This window comes from Rhopalosiphum padi, chromosome 2 (genome assembly GCF_020882245.1).
Source record: "Rhopalosiphum padi isolate XX-2018 chromosome 2, ASM2088224v1, whole genome shotgun sequence".
In the NCBI taxonomy this organism is placed as follows: Eukaryota; Metazoa; Arthropoda; class Insecta; order Hemiptera; family Aphididae; genus Rhopalosiphum; species Rhopalosiphum padi.
Window position 1 is genome coordinate 61,694,232 of NC_083598.1, and position 24,203 is coordinate 61,718,434.

The window sequence follows — 24,203 nt, forward strand, 5'->3', positions numbered from 1 at the left end:
AAATACAAGTAGTTGAAAGATTGAAAAATGTACAATTAAAATTAAATAACTATAAAATTATAAGTAGTTGTTTTATTTCTTATTAAATTTATGAATCTTTTTTTTATTGTATATTATATGTTATAAAAAATACCAACTTGACACACAATAGTATAGAATATTATTAATGCAATTTACAGAACGACTTAAAATATATTTTGTCATTTATCTGTATACCTCTGGGAATGGTGTACGATAAAAAAACTCCCATGTGACTTTTTATTGAGTGGTATCAAATACCTGTCTTTGAAAATGTAATAAATCATATATTTCAAAAATTATCTTCGTGAGTCAAAGAAAAATGTTTAATATCAGTTTACAAAACTATTATGAAAAACTAACTTTTTACTTGTGTAAGATAGCGTGATGTTAACTTTAAGTATTATTATTAAATTATAATAATAATATCTAAATATTTTTAAAAGTTATGAAATAATATTATATAGATAAAAGTAAGTTACCAATTTAAACATCATAATGTAATAACATATTATATGAAATTGAATATTTTTGAACAAATAAAATGTACTTAATCATAAACACTAATGCTCATTACTTAAATAAAAATAAATTTTAATTTTAACATTTTACTGAAATAAACATTTTATCGAAAATAATAATATAGAATATTATATTTATTTTATACATTTTAATTGTGTGAATAACATCTACGAGTTACCACTGAAATCTGAAATTTTATAATTGTATACACATTTAATTAAAACCATTAAGTTAGTTTTAGATTTATGTAAAAATTATAATTTGCACGTTTTTTTTTGTGTTAATAAAAATTAATACTTATTTATATTTATTGTCTTTGTCTATACTAAATATTATTATATTTATTTTATTTGGTATTAAAAAAAAAGAAAAGAAATTGTGATGGTTTTACTTATGGTTACGTTGAATCTGTCTGTTTGTCCACAAAAATGTCACCTATTTATTATTTGGTAAGGATAGAACTTCAATAGACTTTTGTATTAAAAACCAATATAATTATATCAAATACCTTTATTTTAGGAAAATAAGAAAAGAATAGTACCGAAGACATTTGTTATCTATATATAATATTATTTTACGAAATTGATTACAATCTAAACTAATACAATTAATCTAATTATTTTATTTAATTTATAAATTGCTTCTTATTAGTATATTTATATCAATAGTCATTCAATATTTCCCTGAGTATTTTATAAAATCTACAATTAATTAAATATATAAAGTATCATGTATATTTTTATCACATTATGTATTCAGTTAAGTCTTACTTTGAAGCTATTAAGCTATTAAGCTATTAAGGTCAAAATAAAGTGAATTTGACTACTCATCATTATATAATATGTAATTTAAACCAGAAACAATTTTTATATATAGATTTATGACCAAATAAAATAATTGTAAAATGTTTTGTGTTAAAATCCAATATTTAAATTATTTTAGATAGCATAAAAGTAAAGCAGTAATCAAGTTGTTCATTTCGTGAATGTACTTTCACAATATATTAAAATTGAATCTTTAATTTTAGTTGTTTTGTGTACATAGTTTATACAGTTAAAAAATATTTATTATCTATTAAGTTGTGCCAAAACACACTCTATATTACTCATATTATACATATATATATATATATATTATAATGAATTAGTATACCATTACTTTTAGAGTAGTTGATGAGAATAAAAATATCTTGATTCTTTTCCATTTAGTAATCATATCACTGCTCAGATTTCTTGGAAGCAGTTGAGAATACAAAATGCCATTTGTTTTGTTCAAAATCATTGCTTTAATAGAAGTAAGAATTCTACCCCAGGCACCCGGTAATCTGACAAACTGAGAAATGCCAAAAGGTGATATTATGTCTAAATAAGAATTTATAAGATAACTATTAATTATAGTATGTTTTCGTCACTTTCGCTAACCTAAAATAATGTGACAAGAAACTACATCTTTATAAAAATAGATGACTTTGGCACTGTATAGTCTCTGACTTTGGACATTGTTTTTTTTTCTTATATTTATAAATATAAATATATCGTATAGCGTATATATAATATAATTCTGAACAATAATAACTTATCATACATTTTTATTTTTACTAAGAGACCTTTAATCGTTAATATGAATTTAATAAGAAAATATTTGAGATATGTAAATTAAGATTATTTTATCGAGAAGTCTGTTTTCCATAAAATATCTTCATTGGATAACTCGGTGATTGTTAATATTAATATAAGTAATTAATCTTAATTTTACAATTTATATCGATCACTATATTTAATGGTTATTTCTATTTTTTAAATGTTTGTTTTAATGTAGTCACATATTTACTTAACATTATTTGAAATTTTAATCTTAAACATAATAATAAATATAGGTATCTACAATATTAACGTGTTGCATGAGTAATAAGTACATTTTATTTTATTTTATATGCTAATAAGAATAAGAATTATAATATAATTTATGAAATTATTTAAATAATTTAAGCATATTTTATCATGATATATCTGTCATTTACATTGTAAAATTGTTCTGTTTAAATGTTTTAGAAGAAATTTTTAAAAAACCTCTTCAATCCGTGTCTACAGAACCTAACGTAATTACAATTTACAAAATGTTATTAAAATATTTCAGCTTATATTTGTACGGTTAACATAATAGTACGTAGGTATATATAAACACAATATTATATGATTGTAAAGATTCAATGTACTAGAGAGTTTAATAATCTCTTTAAGCTAGTCGAAATGTTTCCCGGTAGATATATGTCTAAGAAATGTCTTAAGAAATAAATTACTTAAAATAACAAACGTAATTTTGTTTAAAACAATTTACTTCGGTTATAAATTGTAAAACCAAAGGTTGTCGTAAATCATTTTGGGAGTTTCAGACCAAATTGAGGGAGATACGTTGTTTTACATATACGCGTACGAGTATGTGTGTGTTTATGAGCTTATACGCGGGAAGTAAATGTCAAACATTTAAACTGCTTATATTTATACATGAACGTTAAAGTATACATAAACCTGCAAAATACCAATTAATTCTAAAATTATTTTTCAAACTATGTACCTAACTAATTTTCCTTGTGTAAACTTCAGTTTATAAATGTTGCTGAGGGATAAAGTGCGTTTTATTTCTAATTAATTAATATACAAACTATAATGTGTATACACAATACTTGTAACTAAAGCTCTATTAAAAAAAAAATAAAAAATAATTAACAGTTATTAATTATAATTCGTGTATTAATAAAACGGTCTACTAATGATTTTCAAACGATAGTAATTACTGGTAAATAATAATATAAGAATATAACGCTTCAAATTGTATAGGATTGCTATTGTTAAGTTTCTTTGTTATGATTGCGATAAGTTGATACATATTAAGTGGATTATGGAGTATGACTGTAGTTCTCGTAGTTTAAATTTTTAATTATAATTTTTCGCATCCACAACCGTCTTAAAATGCGTTTCCTAGAACTCATTTCTTTGAACCGACGGCCAATCAGCTCATCATTATCGTACTCTAAAGTGCTATAGATACTTTATATTTACTCAAAATCAATATACTTATGACTCTTTGATATTTTATTTTATTATTATTTTACTTGCGTTATAAGTTATAACTCATGAACATCGAACACTTCGTCAAAAATTATTTTACTTGACATTTACAGTTTATTATTTTTTTTAAATTTCAAATAAATTATTAGGTTGGCTATGACTTCAAAAATATGTTGTATATATCGTAAAAAATACCGTGTATGTGAATGCATCCAGTGAATTGATGGTTTCATTATCAATTAGATATCTTATTAGACATTTTATACGGTACGATAAAGAATTAGTGTGTTTACTCCACATATTTTCCAATTATTCCGAAAATAATATTGTATTTCATACAATTTAATATTAGTATTAATTAGAACGCCTATGTTCGGTGATTATACTACTCGAACGCACAATTCCTTACAAAAGTATATGAACGTAGAACAAATGTAATTCTTACCGGCTAACTATACACATTTTTCTTTCACTTTTTTGATTTGTAACGTGACTAATTGGAACTTGAACTTATTTATTCTTCTCGTAAGGAATGACATAATAAACCAGCTGGTTAACCGAATTTCCTCTAAAGTCCTGAGTGGTATATTGCGACATTTTCTTGTATAAAATCAACAGACTGTACAGTGTACGGTGTATGTTATACTATAAACAAGGGTTGTATTGATCAAATTATACTTAGGTTTGAATATAACACAGATAAACTGAACAAGAATTCATATGAATTTAGATTCCCTAGACCTCCGTTCTTAGTAAACAACGTACAATGGACAAAATTTTCCCCATACTTTTGACACAGATTTACACTATGTCACGCGATTCTAATACGATTTCAATGTGCACTTATTTTACTACCTATTACGTTTCCGTTGTCCATACACAGCCAAAAGAAAAAATGATTACGTTTATTTCAAAAAAAAAAAAATAGAAATAAATAGAAATCTATTCTCGTAAGTACAGATACTACGACTCCAACACAAACAAACTATATATGAATGATAATATAATATTAATCAAATATCACATAGCATTATTCCCTCGAAAAGCTACATAAATTATTATTAGGAATATGGGTCGTATATAGGTCAATAAGGTACGTATTACGTATACAACGATTTCGTTAAAAATTAACTAATTATAATTACTAATTTGTGATAACAAAACAACGTAAAACTGTTTAAAATTGTAGTTAAAAATACATATCACTTAAATAAGATTAATAGCATATTAATAATATTATTTTTTTTTAATAAAAATTTTTTTCTAATTTAATGATTATGATGTTCAGTCATATTCTTCCTTTAAATATGTAGTAATAAAAAATCTGTACCGACGAGTATCAATATTTAAAACTAATTAAGGTGTTAACAATAAAATCTACTTATATTCGTCTTCGTTTATTATTCGTTCAACAGCTACTCATGAATATATTTATAATTTGTATATAATATTTAGATATATTACAAATGTACTTAATGGAAAAATTGATTAATTTTTTTTCTGCTAAGAATTAATGAAAGAAAATACGATCATTTTACGTCCACGGTTGTTAGGCTATTATTATTATTATAGTGACACAAGTAGACAAACTGTTAAAATCGTTCTCTAAATTAAATTACTTAAGAACACAGTTATTATATTCGTGTATCAACTAATATTTAATATTATTACTACATTGCCAGTTCATATAATATAATTTTTTAAGCATTTAATCATCTTAAAAACTATAAATACGTATTAAACTTGAATTAAATGACAAATAATTATATAAGATTCTGAGTGGAAGCCATTGGTACCAAATAATAAATTATGATAACACTATAGTATTAAAATGTTAACAAATGTTTGTACATTTTTTTTGGTTTTTCTTGATTATTTAAAAAATTTCTAAAATATTTTTCTTTTTTACCAATCTAATTATGAACTAGATCCAATTTTAGAACCAGAAATTTCACCCTATGAAAATTGGATCCTTTTTTAACTAAAAAAAATATCGTCAGAGACAAAAAGAATGAAAAAAATAAAATAAAGAAACACATAAAATCAATATATTCATTGCTCCACTCAGAATCTAAAATGCAATAAAAAATATTGATTTGAAAGTTTCAATATTCAACGTTCCATTAAGTCACAAATTTTCAATCAACCTCTATACAAAAATAAAAGTGCAATATTATATAGATTTTTCTAGATATGTAAAAATAACTTTTGATTTTATTTCTGAATCAATCGTAAAACTCAAAATATGAATTTTAAATGTTACAGTTTATTACAGTGAAATATATATTATACATATGATAATAAATAAGCACAATTTAAATAATCGCTAAAATAATATGTTCATTGTTTAACGTACTTTACATTTGAGTTAACGAGTAACAAATGAAAACCAAAAAGAAAACATTTCGTACACTATTATTTTAATTATCATATTTTTAACTTTTACTATACGATCAGGAATTTAAATTAACTTTTAAAGCTCTTTTTTTAATTTAAATCTGTATCACATTGTTATATAATTACTTATATATTAAGAAAGTTTATTCAAGTATCATGTACCGTTAACTAATCTACTAAGTACTAACTAAATAAGTTTGTGAGCAATAAAGCTTTAATCAATAAAAAAAACTTCCTATCAGTTTCATAATCTGAGTTATGTGACCAAAATAATTGAACATTTCTGGTCTATTTTATGATTACAGTAAAACTAATGTATATAAAAATAAAATAAAATAAAAAAGCTTCTGTAAACCGTCAAGATTATATAGACTTTGAGTTGAGTCGTCTGTGTCTATATAAAACAAATTTTATTTTATTTTATAATATTATATATTATATATATATATATATATATATAACAAAATAGTTACGCTTACCGTTGGTCTGAAAATCGGCGGTACGTAACGATAGAACGATGGTTTGGTTTACGGTTAAATTATATCGTTTTACTTCTCCATGGACAGTTCGAATTCTATCTCGCGCGACTACACAGGATTTCGACCCGCCTATCTAACTATGTATATCGGGTGAATACATCAAAGGCAGCCGATATAATATCCAAGTAATGTAAATTATAATAATAATAATAATAATAATAATGATAATAATAAAAAGTAAAAACCCTCAAGGATAATCTCTAAACTAATTATTACGAACATAAAGCAGTGAAGATTATGGTTAAATTAAAAAAAAAAAAAAACTATCAGTAATAATAATGATAAAAAAATCTACTAATATTAGTTAACAGCGCTATATACACAGACACTTCGAGATAGTTGTCCTCATAATAACCAACAACTTTTAATAACAATAACAATATTATTTTACACCACGGGATATGATGACTTAATACCTATACATATAATTATATATAATCGTATACATCGTATACGATGTCGTATTATATCGCCACGCAAAGCTCTCGAAAAATTGCCGAGTGAACATATAAGTCGATACGACTAATGTGCACTTCGTGGACGTTATTCTCGTCACGTAATAACCCGCGTTGTAAGCATCCGGTATGTGCACGTATATTTTTTAGTCTAAGTAACCCTGTACGAAAAAATAGCCGTTTAGCCGCATTATCCCTGAACGCCTATATCTCGTCCGTATTCGTGATATAAGGTTTAACCTTTACGCTGCGTGACGTGGCCCGACAAAGGACGGTTAGAGATAATAATTATTCGATGAAACGCACGCTAAATGAACCCATAACGACCACCGTTCGTCGTGTTTTAGTCGTGACCCGCTCCCGATTGAAATCTTCTATCCAAATCGATTAAATCTAAACTCGACGCGACAACGTGTGCGTCGCATGCAGGGGCTGGAAATGTACCGAAACCTTAATTTTAATTAATTTTAAAACCGGAACCTTACCGAAACTGTTACTTTTTTTTAAAGTTGTTTATGATTAATTTTGGTTTTGTATTAGATTAAATAGTATTGCATAGATTTAGTATGTGGTAATAATAAATACAAAATTGGTGATTTTAAAATTTTAAAATTTAAAATACTAAATACTGATAAAATAAGTGGGATATAGTAAATAATATATAACAATTAAAATATAAATTAGGTATAAAAATAATAAATAAAACAAAAAGGATTTTTGAAACGGGGTTATGTGCATTAAGTGATAGTGATCAGTTATTTTTTTATTTAGTCAGTTTTTTCCTTTGTCCTGAACAATTGTTAGTACATCTGATTGAAAACTGGTATTGACTTGCCATAGTTGATGTTAATTTACACTACTATTATATTTTATAATATTTTTTTAAAAATTGAAACACTACCGTTTTTTTTTTTACAGAAATATAAAACCTAAACAAGAAACTTATTTTTCATTTTTTAAGAACCGAAACCTAAATTTAAAAATCAAAAAGGAAACGAAACTGAAATATTAATAATAGGTATTTGCGCGAGAATAATTGTTTGTTTTTTTTTAATCCGTCATCTTAAAACTGTTTCATGTTTACTGTGGCGGCGTAGGTATATTTGAGCTGTTATATCATTAAACGTGTTGCTAAACTACATGAAACCACGATTTTTTTTTTTTTTTTGAGTGCTTTGTATCACATTTATCATGGATTAATTTTCACAACCTTCTTATAAATATATAGTACTGGTTGTGTGAACTATGAGCTACAGTGTAATATTTTATGATTCTTTAAATTTGGTGTTATCCTATAACTTGCAGTTAATAAACACTACAATTATGTAAAAAAATTGATAATATATACGACAACAATACACAATTTGATCAGTTTTTCAACTACACTGTAAAATTAATTACTTAGTACGTTATATAAGTACTAGGTTATCTTAAATTTAAAGATATATTACGTGATAAATTTTCAAGACGCACATCACTTAAATTAGTTAAATTACATACATATAATATGAATATGTATTTTATATTTACACACACACATAATATGCATGCTATTTAATTTTTTGTTTATTTACAACGAGTTAGTTTTTTTTTTTTCAATTTCGATCGGTTTTAAAAAGTTTTACGCTATGAAATATGAATCACTACATTTACTACATACACATCTATAATAATGATATGAGGATATAATATTATCACATATATGTGATTTAGAACCACTAATTAAAAAAAAATTATTGTTAAAATTATAATATTTTATTTTTACCGTGATTAAAACTAAATCTGATAAATCGGAAAATATGAATAATTTGTAAATGGCTAATTGACGTATAATTCGATTAAATTCAAATTTAAAATTAATTGATTTAAAATATCTGATGACGAGATTTAAAAAAGCGGCAACATTTTTACTCACATATTATATTATAATTACTATAGGGTAAATAAAAAAAGCAAAAGAATGGACGGTTCAATAATAATAGTTCACGATATAGAGGACACACCAATTAATTTTAAAGATGACTTCTGTTGTGTTGGGTATGGGTTATACACATAAACCACTCAAATAAATTGAATTTTGATAGTATTTCGGAAATATATTGATTTCGGTAAAAAAAAAAAAAAAAATAAATAAACTACTAAAAACATCGTCTTGTATTCTTTAAATTGTATATTCGATTTGTAATGTTATTTTCTCTGACAACAGAAAATCAATTAGTTGCAATATTTTGACAATTGGTAATAAATAATAAGTTATGATACTAACAATGCTCTAGACAAAATGAGTTTGTACTAAATCCATATTATTATTGTTATTATTAAAACAATGTTCATAAAATATTAGGTATGTGAATATAAAATCAGATAATATTGAAAAATGGATTTTAAATTTGCATAAGCTATTAATGGGGTGTTCTATAAATTGTAATTAATTATTAAAAAAAAAATAAATTACAATAAAATTACGTTTTTCTTTTATATATATATACATACATATACATTGTATTATATAATTTGATGGATTTATTTTAAATTGTATTTCAGTTGAAATAATTTAAACAATAAAAATCATATTTAGAAATTAAAATAACAATGTGCTTTTCATAAATTGTACTATTTAGTCAAGTAAAACAAATACTATTAAATAAAATATATTTTTATTGGTCCTTATTTATATGAATAATATAAACCAATGAAAATACATTTTACGTACAATTTCAAATAAAAATATTTACCTCAGATATTTGTATACTATTGTTTTTATATTGAAATGGGTACAAATATTACAATTTACAATAAGTAAACGCAGTACTTGCAGAGTAATATTTATTTTTTTTAAATTAATAGTTATTGTTTGAGTTGAATATTAAATATGATTTCCAGCCAATATTTAATATTTAGGTTACATACATTATTACATAATAAATAAAATAGATTGATATATATTAAAATTGATATGATAAAATTAGTTAAAACTAATGAATCGTGCAGTTTTGCTGATTTATAGAATAAAGTTGATGTTTAAAATTACAGTTAGTAGGTGGCATGCGTATTGTATAAAATATACTAATAAATTAATGTCAATATAAGATTAAATTCTATGATAGAATGCTGGCCAACAATATTAATTCAAAAATTGTTTAATATTATATAGTTAATACATATGGTAAATGTAGCGACGGATTTCATGAGGTTGATGGACAGTACATGTCGCGTTATAGCTTAGAAATAACGTCCTGAAAAGAGATAAACTAAAAAAAAAATTCTGTACAACGTTTTATAACTGATCAATGACCATTTAAGGCACATGATGTTTAAAAAAAAAGAAAACAAGAAGACAATAGACAAACGAGTAAAGTTTAGATGTAACGACTCGATGCTCCTTAGTAAAGTTCATGGCTAAATAGCCAAAAGTAGAACTACTCGATATTGCGTACGAGCATTGTGTAGATTAGATCAGCGGTTCCCAAGCTGTGCTCCGCATAATGGCTTACCAAGGGCTTGGTTCATAATACCACAAAAAAATGTACACATAAAACGGGCAGATAAAAATTAACGTTAAATATTTCTTGGATGCTCAACGAGAAACTTCTACTTAAAAAAAGGCTCCGAAGCTAAGAAAGTTTGGGAACCGCTGGATTAGATGACACGAATCGCTGGTCAGCATCTATTGAAGATAAAATCGCTTTGGCGGCGAATGATGGTCTACGGAGGAGGGGTGATAGCTTTAGTTGGGCAAAATCTGCGATTGGACGTGTGCGTGACTATTACACGGTTTCAGCGACAATATGCGCTTAGCTTTGGATGTAATCGGCGATGACGCGCAATTATAATAATAATATAACTATGTAAGTCGTGCAAATAGGGGCCAGCTGCAGTCTCGTGATATTGTACAATTACTATATTATAGTGTTAACAGCTGTGGCTACTGTGACTTACCGTTTTTTTTTTTTTTGTATTAGTCTATAATAAATAATAATATTGCAAGACGGAGAAACATTACTGTTCACATACATATTAATTGTTAAAGTACTCGTAGGAAAAGGGCAGCTATATGTGACAGTCTTACTGCTTTTTAAGAGAGCAAAATCAAAATGTCCATATTATGGTTTTACATTTTTCGTTTGGTCTTTAGTATTGTAAATTCAACTTTAGAACTCTATTGATTTTATATTTATATTTTAAACTCCATAATTATTATGTCAATGTTCTATTCCATATTACGTCAATATACTTGAATACTATTTATTAAAATAACAAATATAATACTTGATTGAATACATTATTTGAAACGATAAGTTTTAAGTAACAAATGCTTTATTATCATTCTTATTCACTTGTATCTATAGAAATTTAAAAAAACATTATAAGCTACAATAATAGTATCGATTATTAGATGATTGTCTCGAAAAATTGTTATAAACATCGCTTTTAACGGTAAAGCGATTATTAACACCTACTTTTTGGATATTCCCGTTGGTAAATTTCGCTTGTCTCGAAAATGTTTTTTTTTCATTATTAAACTGTTAAAAAAACAGTAGCCGTCGTGCGTTCGAATGCTCAGACTGACGTTGATGGCTATCTCGTAGCATACATTATTATACACCACGTCACTGATCGGCTTCGGCATATTATAACGTCCATAGAATGTGATCGTCTGTGGTTTTCCGTGTATTTTATATCGAATAGGCGGTCGTCGCGAAACTGATCAAGTTTTTGTCGCGTCGCCCTCCGTATACAATAACACCGCGCGTATTTTAATGGGTGAAAGGATAATAACTTTGCAGCCGACTATCAGCGCGAACGGTACTCCTACTGCGTGTGCCCCGGTTGTGGGGTGGCGCAGCGTAGGGGGGTTGACGGGAGGGTGTCCGGACGCGAAATTAAATTCCTCTAGTCCCACGGCATATTCGTCGTCCGGAAACTCCCGACGTTCACCGCTCCGCCGCAGCACCGCCGCCACCCGTGACTTTTGACGCGATCTAACAAGATTTATAACCCATTACGTTATTTCGTGTTAGCAATGCAAAACACGGTGACCGCCGCTGCCGCGCCTCCATTGTGTGTGTAGGTACGCGAAATGCACTGTATCACGCGAAGGACCGTAAGTCTAAGTCGTCGCCACCGCCGTCACCGTAGCGCCGCCACCTGCCCGTGTATCCGAATAATAATCACCAACCACCCACGGCCGCCGACAGACGCAAGGGGGCTTCCTCCCCTCGTCGACCTCGTAACGCGTACCTACCGCGGCTCGGATGGTGGTCCTCCGCCCGCCGTCGCTTTGTGCGCGCCGACTAGCACGCAGACCTGATTATACGGTCTTAATCATTTAGCCGTCGCTAAATAACAATGGTAATTATTATACGAGTGCAATACACAGTGTTATACGTTTTGCCGTTGGCGATTATGTGGTTGTGCGATTATGTGCGCACCGCGCACGGCCCGCGTCGTGTGACGATAAACGAGACGGCTCAAGTACGACCTTATTAAATTGCTTTAATCACGTGGAATTGTGGAATATGATATCGGCTTAACGATTCGCATATCCAATGCATACGTGATCAAATAATATACCTATTTAATAATATACGAACAGTATTTATCTCACTCACAATATTATATACATTATATACATATTATATTATATCGACCACAAATAGTTTTGTTGTTCGACGATTTCTTGTAAACCGTTTTCATACATATTTAAACGCGTTTAACGAAAACATATAATAATTGCGGTGAATTTGAGATTGAAATTTAAAACGACGGTTTTATTGCCACTTTGAGAAGCGTAAAATGTGTTCTCCAGTTTTATATAACATGAAAAATTCACGTTACGACTAATTGCATGTTATACTCTACTACAAAAGCTTACTGCTCGTAAAATGTATTGATTATTTCTAATCGAAAAATTATAACTGTATTATATTTTAGTAAGTACTAAGTATAATATAATACATTATTTAATTGTAATTTATGTATTAATATATTTATTAAATAGCAGTCGTACTAGTTGTTGGTTTAGTTTTACATCGTTCAATTTATTATAATAATAATAAAAAAAAACTTAACATAATAATATACAAGTGGTGAAAATCTGAGCATAATATTTTACATTATTTTTAGTATTAAAGTATATTAAAAATAGAATAAGTGTTGTTGGTTGTCATAACGACGAGCGATTACTGGAAAAGTAATTTTTCATTTAGATTATTCGTGATTATAATTTAGAGTTTTAAATGCTGGCGCTATAATTATGTCAGATGCTTAATATTTACTTAACAGTTTTGAAAAAAAATCAAAATCGTACTGGAAACCAATAATAATATTTCTGTAAGTGATATTAGGTAGCAGTTATAAGTAATTTTTAAATTGCTTATTCAAAACGCGGTTACATATATTTCTACAGCATCATAACAATTAAATCAAATGTTTTTTTATTACGTAGTTTAATTCAAAATTCAAAGGGTAGTAAAACCGTTTTAGTTCCTTCGACCGAAATATTTAAGGATACCAAAAAAAGTTACTTTAGTTTTGTTTAAATTTATATCCATTTTTATAATTTATCACAGTGATATGAAATAAAATTAAATAAAAAAAAAGTGATTAAAGTTTTACTCTCACTAATGTCATATATAAATGTATAATTAGATTATTATTCTATTACCCATTGTTATAAACTATAAAAGGAATTAATCATTATTAATGTATTTATTGTAAAAATAAAAAGAAAAATACTTTAAAGATAATATACTTATATGTTTTTTTTTAAATCCGTTAGCTGGACTGCATAAATAATAAAAAAAAATTCTATCTATAAAACAATGTGGATACCATTGAATATATAAACTATATACAATTCAGTTAAGAACATTTTTTTGAATAAAACAATAAATTAAGAATCTCATTTATCGAGTTGAATTTTATTAAATAATTTATTAATTGTATTATGTGCCAATAATAATTTTTATTAGTTGCATTCCATCTATAAATACTTTTTTTTATTAGAACTTTGGTAAAATGTAAATAATTTGTTATATTCTGTTATTTAGGTTATAATTTATACCATATTTTATTTTTAAGTATACGGGTACAAGACAGTGTACACTATAGAAATTATTCAGTAATTCAGTATAAATATTGATCGGTTTGTTTACATGTTGAGGATTGACTACGTCATTCGTGAAAATAGTAAATAATATATTTTTATTTTCGTGTAATATAAATCAATTTGATATGAAATTATAGTAACATTAGTAACAAATGATTGTTGTTACAATATAATCAAACTTAAGCTGTAACTGTATGGCGTTTCCCGTGACAAAATAAATGACTGTGAATTTACCACATCTCAATCTTCGTTAAATGTAAGCTAAACAGATTTTTAACACATTAATTTGGGTGGTATGAACCAAATATAAAATTTAGGTCTAAATTATATCCAATTAACAATCTTAATAAATATTTTATTTTCTGTAATAATAGAAGCCTATATCAACAACAAAAAATACCCATTTTTCTTGAGCCAACAAAACCTCGCGCGAGCAGCTTTTTACCATTAGTAAACATACGATATTTTTGTAAGCTTTCCTTGTATATTTATACTATTATGTCTACTATTATTCTTAGTGATAGACTATTATATCATTATTATTGCGTTCAACAAGTTATTGTCCCATAAAATATATAACAAAGAAACTAATAAATTAAAAAAAAAAATAATGATAATATCTATTTCATTCGTTATTGAAATTGTAATTATTATAATATTTAAAATAGATATTAGACCATTTATATTACTGGTTACATATTATGAATAGAAAAAATATTAAATAAGTTATATTAGTTTGAATTTGAAATCTTAACCATAAAAATGGTTTTATTAATAATTAATTAGGTTTTTTCTGAGTAAAAAAAAAAAAAATAAATAAATATAATTGACAATTTAAAAATTGCATAAAGTCAGTACTTAAACAGAATGAATCAAATGCTTATAAACATAATTATTTGTGCAGTTAAATTATGAAAATTCAAATTTTAGTTTATACATTAAACACAAAAAAAATACTGAAAAATACGTTGTTTATAAATATTAATTTTAAAATGTCACATTCATTAATTTAAGTGAATAATTTTCATTTTTTTTTTTTGCTTAATTATTTTAACAGGAGTGAACTCCATGTTGGATAATACTTGTTAATATTAAATACAATATATAATTATTATTATAATGACATTCATCAAATATTAACATTAATTATTGATATAGTAATGGTATTAATATTAAACTCGCCTGGACGCATAGGACCTTTGTGGTAATCAAATTGTCATGAGACTTGCTAGGGAAGACGGACAACGACTAACGAGATGACCAAATTGTGCATAAATTGGCTACGGATACCTTTAAACAATATGCTACTACATCCATGTAATAGTGGTCAATGAAGTGCATTATTATTAATTGGTATACTAATTTGAAACTCTAATATATGCTCAATATTGTTTTACACATAACAACTAAAATGATCGTAGACAATTTCGTTACAGGATTCCTCTATACAGAGTGCGGTAGTAAATTATGACGATTTAAAAAATGATGTGGTTATGTACTAAATAAGTAAGATAAATTGATTTTTTGTCAGATTAAAGTCCATGATGTTTCACATTATCAGTAATCAATAATCAAGGAAACGTGGCTCGTGAAGGATTTTGTACTGCTACAGCGTATATTTAATCTAAATTCATTGTAACCGTTAGAATGTTATCTTGGAAATTGAAATTTATAATACCATTTTAAAATTAAATTCTGTTAAAGAATTTTACCTCCAATCTAACAACAAACCATTTTATCTTATCAACTCAGTACGGTATAGTACTTTAACTTTTAAGTATCGATAATGATGATCAGAGCACTCTTTAATCGTCAGAAACTCAAAACTCACTGTCATACTGAATATGTATAAACCGTAGTTATATTTGCGACTACCGAGCAATGAATATACGAACCGTCAGAGAATAGCAGTACCGTAGCCATACCATATCGTCAGAGTGGGAGAAATTCAGTGTTTTAAAATACCTACATTTTCCAGACTACCATGGCTACGGCCCTGACGAGTGGTGAACTATTATGTGCAGTCATACTTATTGGTACGGTTATTTGGGTTATTTTATTAGGGTAAATTCGTGATACATACGGGTTACAGTATCAGTCATTAATATATTTTAATATTATAATATCAATTATTTTGTATACAGTAACCACAAACTTCATATATTGTGTTCCATATATTCGATCGAATACAATTCCTTATTGCCATATGTACAACGTTGGCAAACATTTCAATTCTGTACATACAAAGTCGATGCAAGTAGGATTGTTGGAAGTCAATATTGAGACAACATTTTCAACAGAACACGCATCACAAATATTTTAAAGTCTTACACGGAAGACAGTTGTTGTAAACGGAAATATAAAAACGATTTCATTGTAGTCGAAGCAATTTTTATAAATAGGTACCTAAGAACTTCACGAATGAATTCTATTGTAGACCATGAACACCGCTCGTTCGGCACACTTACTGTTCTTAATTTTACTTTGCTATATTTTTCCAGAGTGAATAAATCGTGTACATGTACCTTAACATCTGAACATGGTTTGAAATTGTGTGATTTTGCTAATCATCCACAGACATAAAATTCATGGTTGACAGTTATTCCAGTTATTGATATTTTTTATTCGATTCTTTTTTTCAATTAAATTATTATACATTTTGAATATTAAGTTCAACAATTAAATTTAAAATGAATAAGTTTATATATATGTATATATATCATTATGCATATAACTACATTTTAAAATAAGTGATTACCATTTTAAAAGTATAATTTAATTTAATAAACTTACCTATTATGAATATATGTAGATAATATATGTATACAATATACTATGTACCTATGTATTTTAAAATCTATGGCATTTATATAACTTTATTCATATTTAAGAATTATTTTCATTTCAAATTTGAAAATAGATGTACTTATTGACTTGTATTGATCTTAGTGTTGTTCAAAACTTACAATTTCAGATTTACAAAACATATCTGTTATATTAATAAAAAGTTTAAAAATGTAATTACAAGTTAATAAATAATAATTAGAAATTAATTAAATAAATATTTGAAAGTTACCCAACTAATCGTAGAAAATACTTAGTACCTAACTATACTATTTAAAATAATACTGAAACAGTGTAATAAGTGAAAAATGAAAAAAATGTTAAATATAGGTACCAATATAATATATTATACATTTTATTATTTTATGGATTTTATTTTAAACAGTAATAAACAAAAATAGTATTCATGATAATATGAAAAAATTAACAAAATTTGAATCATTTAGAAAAATAAGGGTTGGTTTCAAGTTAACTTAAAGTGGAAAATTATTTAATTAAAAATTAAGTTAATGAATCATAAAATCAACTAAAATTATAACTTTTATTAACTCATTAATGGCCAGCATTGTGTAAATCTAATTAATAAATTTGTTTTATACTGATACAGCAGTGGTGCATGATAATATTATGTGCTATGAAAAGTTCAGAAGAATTTAATTTAAATTCGCATTCATAGAAACAAGCTAAATCACTTACTATGATTATATGTGTATAGTGATTTATCTATCAAATGCATTATGATTTATGTTATGTTCTTTTTCATATTAATTTATTATTCGTGGTATTTTTTTTAATGATTTAAATTTAAAATTAAAAAAAAAAAATATCATAGATATAACTGTTATGTCAATATTATTCAATAACAATAATAAGAAAATTTCAAAGCATTTATTTTTCTTTTATATTTTAAAGTAAGCTAAAATCTACACAATACATTAAAATATAAGATGAAAACTTATTCATATTATGAATGACCAAGCAAATATTTGAATAATATGAAACATTTATTATAAATGAAAAGCGTGTGAAAACTAACGTAAAAATAAATTTATCTTTTTGTTTGTTTGTAGTTTCACAATAAAACTTTGTGCTAAAAACACATAAATATCAATATACAAGTTAGTTTGCAAAGGGTCTTATCCTGAGTCATATTTATTGTCTCTTGTTTTTCATGGTTTTCAAATATTCGTTGTATGCACGTTGTGGTTCATTAATGACAAAATATTAAAATTAAAAATCATTTAGAAAATTTAAAGACAATATAAATGTTTCAGATTTTAAAGAAAACAAAAATATTATCAATAACTTTATAATATTTATTTTAAAGTTATAAGGTTATTAAACATACAGTATCATAATATTTTGTAATTCAACAAATAAAACTTACTAATATTTCTTTAGGTTACTTTCGAATTAAACTTAACTCTGTTTTCGTATAAAATTATTTTGAACAATAATTTAAATTTAAATTTCCAACAACTTACAATTATTTTAATAGTATATTGTATAAAGGTACTTCAAAGTAAAACTGATTTATGTATTTATGTATACATATCTGATATTATTAAACATTAATAACATTTTTTATTTTTATTATATTATATACTTTACTTTATACATATTATATTTTTCTAACTCATAAAATAAAGTTAAACTATACCTACCTACACTATATTATATTTAATAATACACATTATAATAAGGATTAAGGATAAGAGTTTACGACATAGTTATAATAAATTATAATAATACAATAGGAAATATTTATTTTCTATTTTTAAGGAAAATAATTTACGAGTTTGTTATCAATAATATTTATATGTTTATTGTGTTTTCATTAATTTGAAATCTAATAACATTAGCTAAAAGTTAATTTTATCTTATCCCGACATAATTAACATAGTTTACTAAATATTATGTAACAAAAGTTTTCACTAAGACCCTATTTTACAGTTTTAATAGAAACATAATATTACATGATAAGTCATAATAGAATAAATTACCTTGTTTATAATATTGTGGTTATTCCTGTATAGCTTAAATTAACTACCTACATTTACAACATTTATGAAATCACAAAAGATCGAATATAGGCTATCGGACTTATTTTGTTAAAAGGCAATTTTGATAACTATGTTTTATTTAAATAAAAAAACTGATAGAAATCGTAAAAACGAAAATATAATATTTGTTCAATGGTCTTACTTTTAACGTCATCATGACGTGTATAATTAAATAATCAAACAAAATAATTTATGTAAATACATGGTAAAGTTTATTAAATTTATTTTAAATTTATATTGTGACTACATAATATTATATGTTACCCAAGTCGCGTGATGGTTTATTTTTTAATACGATTCATTTCATGGAATTTTTTATAACGTTCAGTCATCGAAATAAAATAACAATCGGAATTACGGAAATTTTCCTAGAAATGTTTGTTATTATAAGTATCAAAACAACATATTATGGTAATACTATACGATCGGGTATATTATGTTGTATTGAAATTTAAAAGTATTACAGAAACATTTTGAGTGCGTCTGTTTTCATTCTCATAGGTATGTACATAATACATATTTCGTCAAATACATATTTCTAGAAATAGTTATTTTTATTTTTATTATAGTTTATTCATTCTTGATCAAATATATTGTTTTGCGTTCATCGAAAGTATTAAAAATACCAGGAATAGTAATAGATAGAAATACACTTTTAGGAAGATAACGATGTGTCCATATGTATATCTATACTATAGTATACTGATTCTCCATTGATATTTTTAGGTATATTATATCCTGTATACAGAACTTACTACATAACGGCGTTTTAAAAAATTAAAAATTTAACAAAACGTGTGTGTCACGATGTCTCAAACTCGTTAAGTCAACCAATTATGTTGTATCGTTTTATATCAAAAGAAACGTGTAGAACACGTTAATACATCAGACAGATATCGTCGCAGTTATTTGAATAATTTAACTTGCAATAAGACATAAACTTTATATTAGTGAGTTATCAAAACGATTATCGAAACTTTTGAACGAATCGCTTTCGCGTAATATCTCCCGTAAGTATAATTCAATAAATTAATTTCGAGACGGAAGGGGCCCGCGGATTTGTTTGTACCGCCAAAATCGAAGTTAAGCCGGCACTCGAGAACCGCCGCCGACCTCACGAGCGCGCTCGCGTCATAATATTATAACGTCGGCGTGTCGTGTTTACAATAAATTATAAACGGGTGTCGCTTCATGTTGATTGCAGGAGGTATCGATTTTCGTTTTTGAAAAAAAACTGGCGGACAAGCTGCACAAGCCCAGGCGGAAGGAGACGGTGACGGAGATACTGAAGAAGAGCGTGCACTACTTGGAGATGCTCAGGCAGCCAAAGCTCATACTCAAGGTGGTGCACTCCGTGGAGGACTGCAACGACACGCTCGCGTTCGCCGCCGAGCCCGTGATCGCCAGTCTGGCCAACATACTCGCGTACCAGGCGTCCGTTGGCGGTCGGGCGGTCAACGGGCCACCGTCCACCGGCGCGTCAATCATCACTACCACGGCCATGCCGCGGCCTGCGCACGCGAGGGAGTACAACTTTTTGGACTTCGAAATCAAGTACGGCATCAGACAGGTGAGTCGGTTATTGCGTGCCAGACGAGTGCGTTTAAATTACACGTATAATCGATATCTGCGGCGTTCGCGACGTATGACCAAACGGTATTTATGATATTTTTTACAGCGATTATAATTTAATATAATAAATAACTACCTATTTACAGCCGTCGTTCGATAAAACATCACGCGCACGCCGAACCGAAATGTTTTTCCTGAAATTGTTTGGAATCAATAATACTCCGCGAATGCTGGCCAAAGTTATTGCAATAAATATTACAATGTAAATCTCGATTCGTGGAATATAATGTTTTCAGCAGATTTAAAAAAAAACCAACTGTTTTACAGTTCTCGGATGGTATATGTATCGCGTTTCTCATTTCTTGCCAATTAATTTGCATATATTTTCACTATTTTCTTTAACTGGACCTCGGCGCCTGTGATGTTTTAACTATTGTATGTCTGCCGTTAAATTTCTGCATGCGTTACATATTATTATGAATTTACCTGATCGTTTCCGATATTATACCGGTTAAGAGAATGAAACATTTTTTTTCACAATTCATTAGAATATCTAAATAGTCTCCCAATAATTATTTAGTTAATTATTCATTTGAGTTATCAATAATCAATCATCGGCCATTAGAAACTTCTATTTATTTGTGTAGTCTTCTTTCAAGTTTTCCGTGCCATGTCCAATGTTCTCCAGTTATTTGAGTATAATATAACTTATGACTTCCGTAGTTCTATAAATCTATGTCATAAATTATAAATATTATATGTTTCCCCTTTCTATAGTTATGTTATTTATCATTTGCTTCTCTCCAATGGCATCTATATCTTTTCTAACTTTCTTTTTTATTTATGTCTTCTAGTCATTTCAACAAAGCCAGTATTCTTCTTTAAATCGCTTCTTCACATATTTTATCGAACCTGAACTATGATTTTGATTTCTTCCTAACCAAATAACTTCCAGCATCACTTACAGTTTCTTTGATTTATTTCTAAATTGTATCCATGTTATTATCGCCCAGTTATTTTCTGAGATTATTATCTAAATTTTACTTTTATGTTTTCCATACCGTTCGGTCAATACATTTTCATAGTTTACTATTTATCTTCGTCAATTTGCAGTTTTTAAATTTTAAATGTTCATGTTTTTTTCGGTATGCAACTTCTAATTGATCCTATCTGTATTAGCTGTAATGTTTTTATAGATGCCTATTGTTATTCTTAAATTGGTTGTTTTTTTTATGTACTTCTGAAATAGTTATAAAATAGTCCAATAATAACTTAGTCCTTACTCCTTAGACGTTATAAAATTAGTTTAATTAATGTTTGGAATTGGTTTTATACTATTAAAAAAATAATTAACTATAAAAATCTATATAAAATCAACATACGTGGCATAAGAGCGTAAAAAAACAATAACAATTATATTATTACAGATTAAATTTATCATAGAAATAAACTTAAAATAAAAATAATTAAACAATACAATTTTTAATTTAAATTTAAATCTTTATAATAAAACAATACTTATGTTTATATCTATAAGTCTATAACACATATTTATTCTATAATGTCCATTTATATGGTGTTTGAAAAAAATAATATAAACAATGGTACAACAATTTTTACGTTGGATACTAATTGATATCAACATGATATATAACTTCCCTTTGAAAAAATTACATAGAATTGAATAAAGTGTGTAATATTATCTAGTATTTTAGATATTTATCAAACAATTATTCATGTAATTTATACTAAAAAAATATACCTACATTGTCGTAATTATTTAAAAATGTATCACCTATCTAATAAATACAATTAATCGCTTTTATTAAATTTGTAAAAACCGTGTTTCAACAACATGAATCGTGACTGCTGTATTTATGGTGCTAACGGTCTTTTTATGGTTTTTTTCACATTATACTGCTGTCATTAACCTAATAAATAATTAAACTAAAAGTATAATTATATTTATAACAGTATTAATTTGATATATAATACGTATGTATATATACATTATAGTGTTTTTTTTTATAATGATAATACCAAATAATTGAAAATATTCAACTACTTCATCACTTTGTAATTTTAAAACGTAGTTATACATAGCTGTGAAATAATTGTATTTTATAATTTTTTAATTTGGTATATAATAAGAAAATTAAACAAAATATAGTTCTTATAATTTATAATACTTTTACTTATAGCATTGTGATGATAGAGTATAAAGATATAACACCTTGCCGGAATTGTTAACCGGACGAGGTATAACGTATATGTTTCCAACATAGACGATAGACATACTGTGGCTGAGCATCGCTAAGTTATTTTTATTAGAATTTACTTAGATAAGTGCAGTACGAGTATAATAACTCAAAAATTACTATATAAATTAAAAGTAAAAATATCAAATATGACATATTGAGCTTACGAACAAATGAAATCAATATAAAAGTGAATGAGTACGATTCAATTAGAAACGAGGTTTAATTTAGATTGAAATATTGAACTGAAAAGTGTAAGCACAGGATTTATGGTGGTCTTAAGTCTTCTTAGAACTTAGAAAGTGACGGAAATGGATCTGACAAAAGATGATCCACAGCGACACTGCTGTATGTTTTAGGGGCTTAGGATATACAACCATTTGGATGTTGTTCACTGGTTCCATTGGTATTAAAGTTAATGACTATTTTTATGTTTATGTCAAGAATTTACTAGTTATTTAAGCACTGTTAAATCTCTACAGTAATCTGTATGGAAGTTCATTTGTATGGCACATTTAGCTATTATATTGAACAGGGCTTACATATTAATCAGAAGTATATATCGGGAGTAGCAACTAAAAATTATTATAATAAAGTATTATAAAACTGAAAATAATAATGTGTTATTATTATTTTTATTTTTATTTTTTGTTTCGATACTTACATATTAAGAATTTGTTTATTAAGTGATGAAAATTACTCAATAAAGTTCAAAGGCTTTTAATTCGTATGTACAATTAAGACTATTTATTACGAAAATTCTAAAAGCATCAGAAAAAGAAATACATTAAATAAAAACTAGAGACAAAATTAACAGATGATCTAAATATTTAAATATTGTCAATATGATAGAAAAATATCAACATTGAAAAAATTTATCTTTCAAATATTGAAAAAGGAAATTTACGAACACTTTTTGTCACTATAAAAAACTTTAGTTATCTGAAAATTATACACATGCAAATTGAAAGATTTATTGTACAATAATTTATTTACACTCACTTATGTTAATGTTAAGAATGTGGATTATTTGATGTCGGTTAGTTGGCGAATCAAGTAAAAGTCAGAGCTTTCTAATTGTTTAATATTAAAATGTTTAAATTAAACGTATGTATAATGAAAAACAATATATAATTTGTTTTTATTTGTTGTTTATTTTATTTTATTTTATTTTTGGTTTTCAGAAGATTTAAGATTATAAATAGTGCCTATATTTATAAGAAAATATATATTGTCATATAACTTAGATTTATAAATAATAATATAATAAAGTCCATAATCGCATATTATATGTCTTGTAATTGTTTTTTTTTATATTAGTACACTAGTACAGTTTATAAGATCGTGTTTACTTGC

General features: G+C 26.4%; 1 protein-coding gene across 4 annotated transcripts in view; it reads left to right on the forward strand.

Moving 5' to 3' along the window:
* The window catches only part of LOC132920517 (SCY1-like protein 2), a 158,165-nt gene that overhangs the window by 54,663 nt on the left and 79,299 nt on the right, over positions 1-24,203 (forward strand). For all 4 annotated transcript variants that reach the window (XM_060982969.1, XM_060982970.1, XM_060982973.1 and 1 more), the window contains exon 3: positions 20,222-20,587. In XM_060982969.1, coding sequence (XP_060838952.1) covers positions 20,222-20,587 — 366 coding nt within the window. The remainder of the gene's footprint in view (positions 1-20,221; positions 20,588-24,203) is intronic.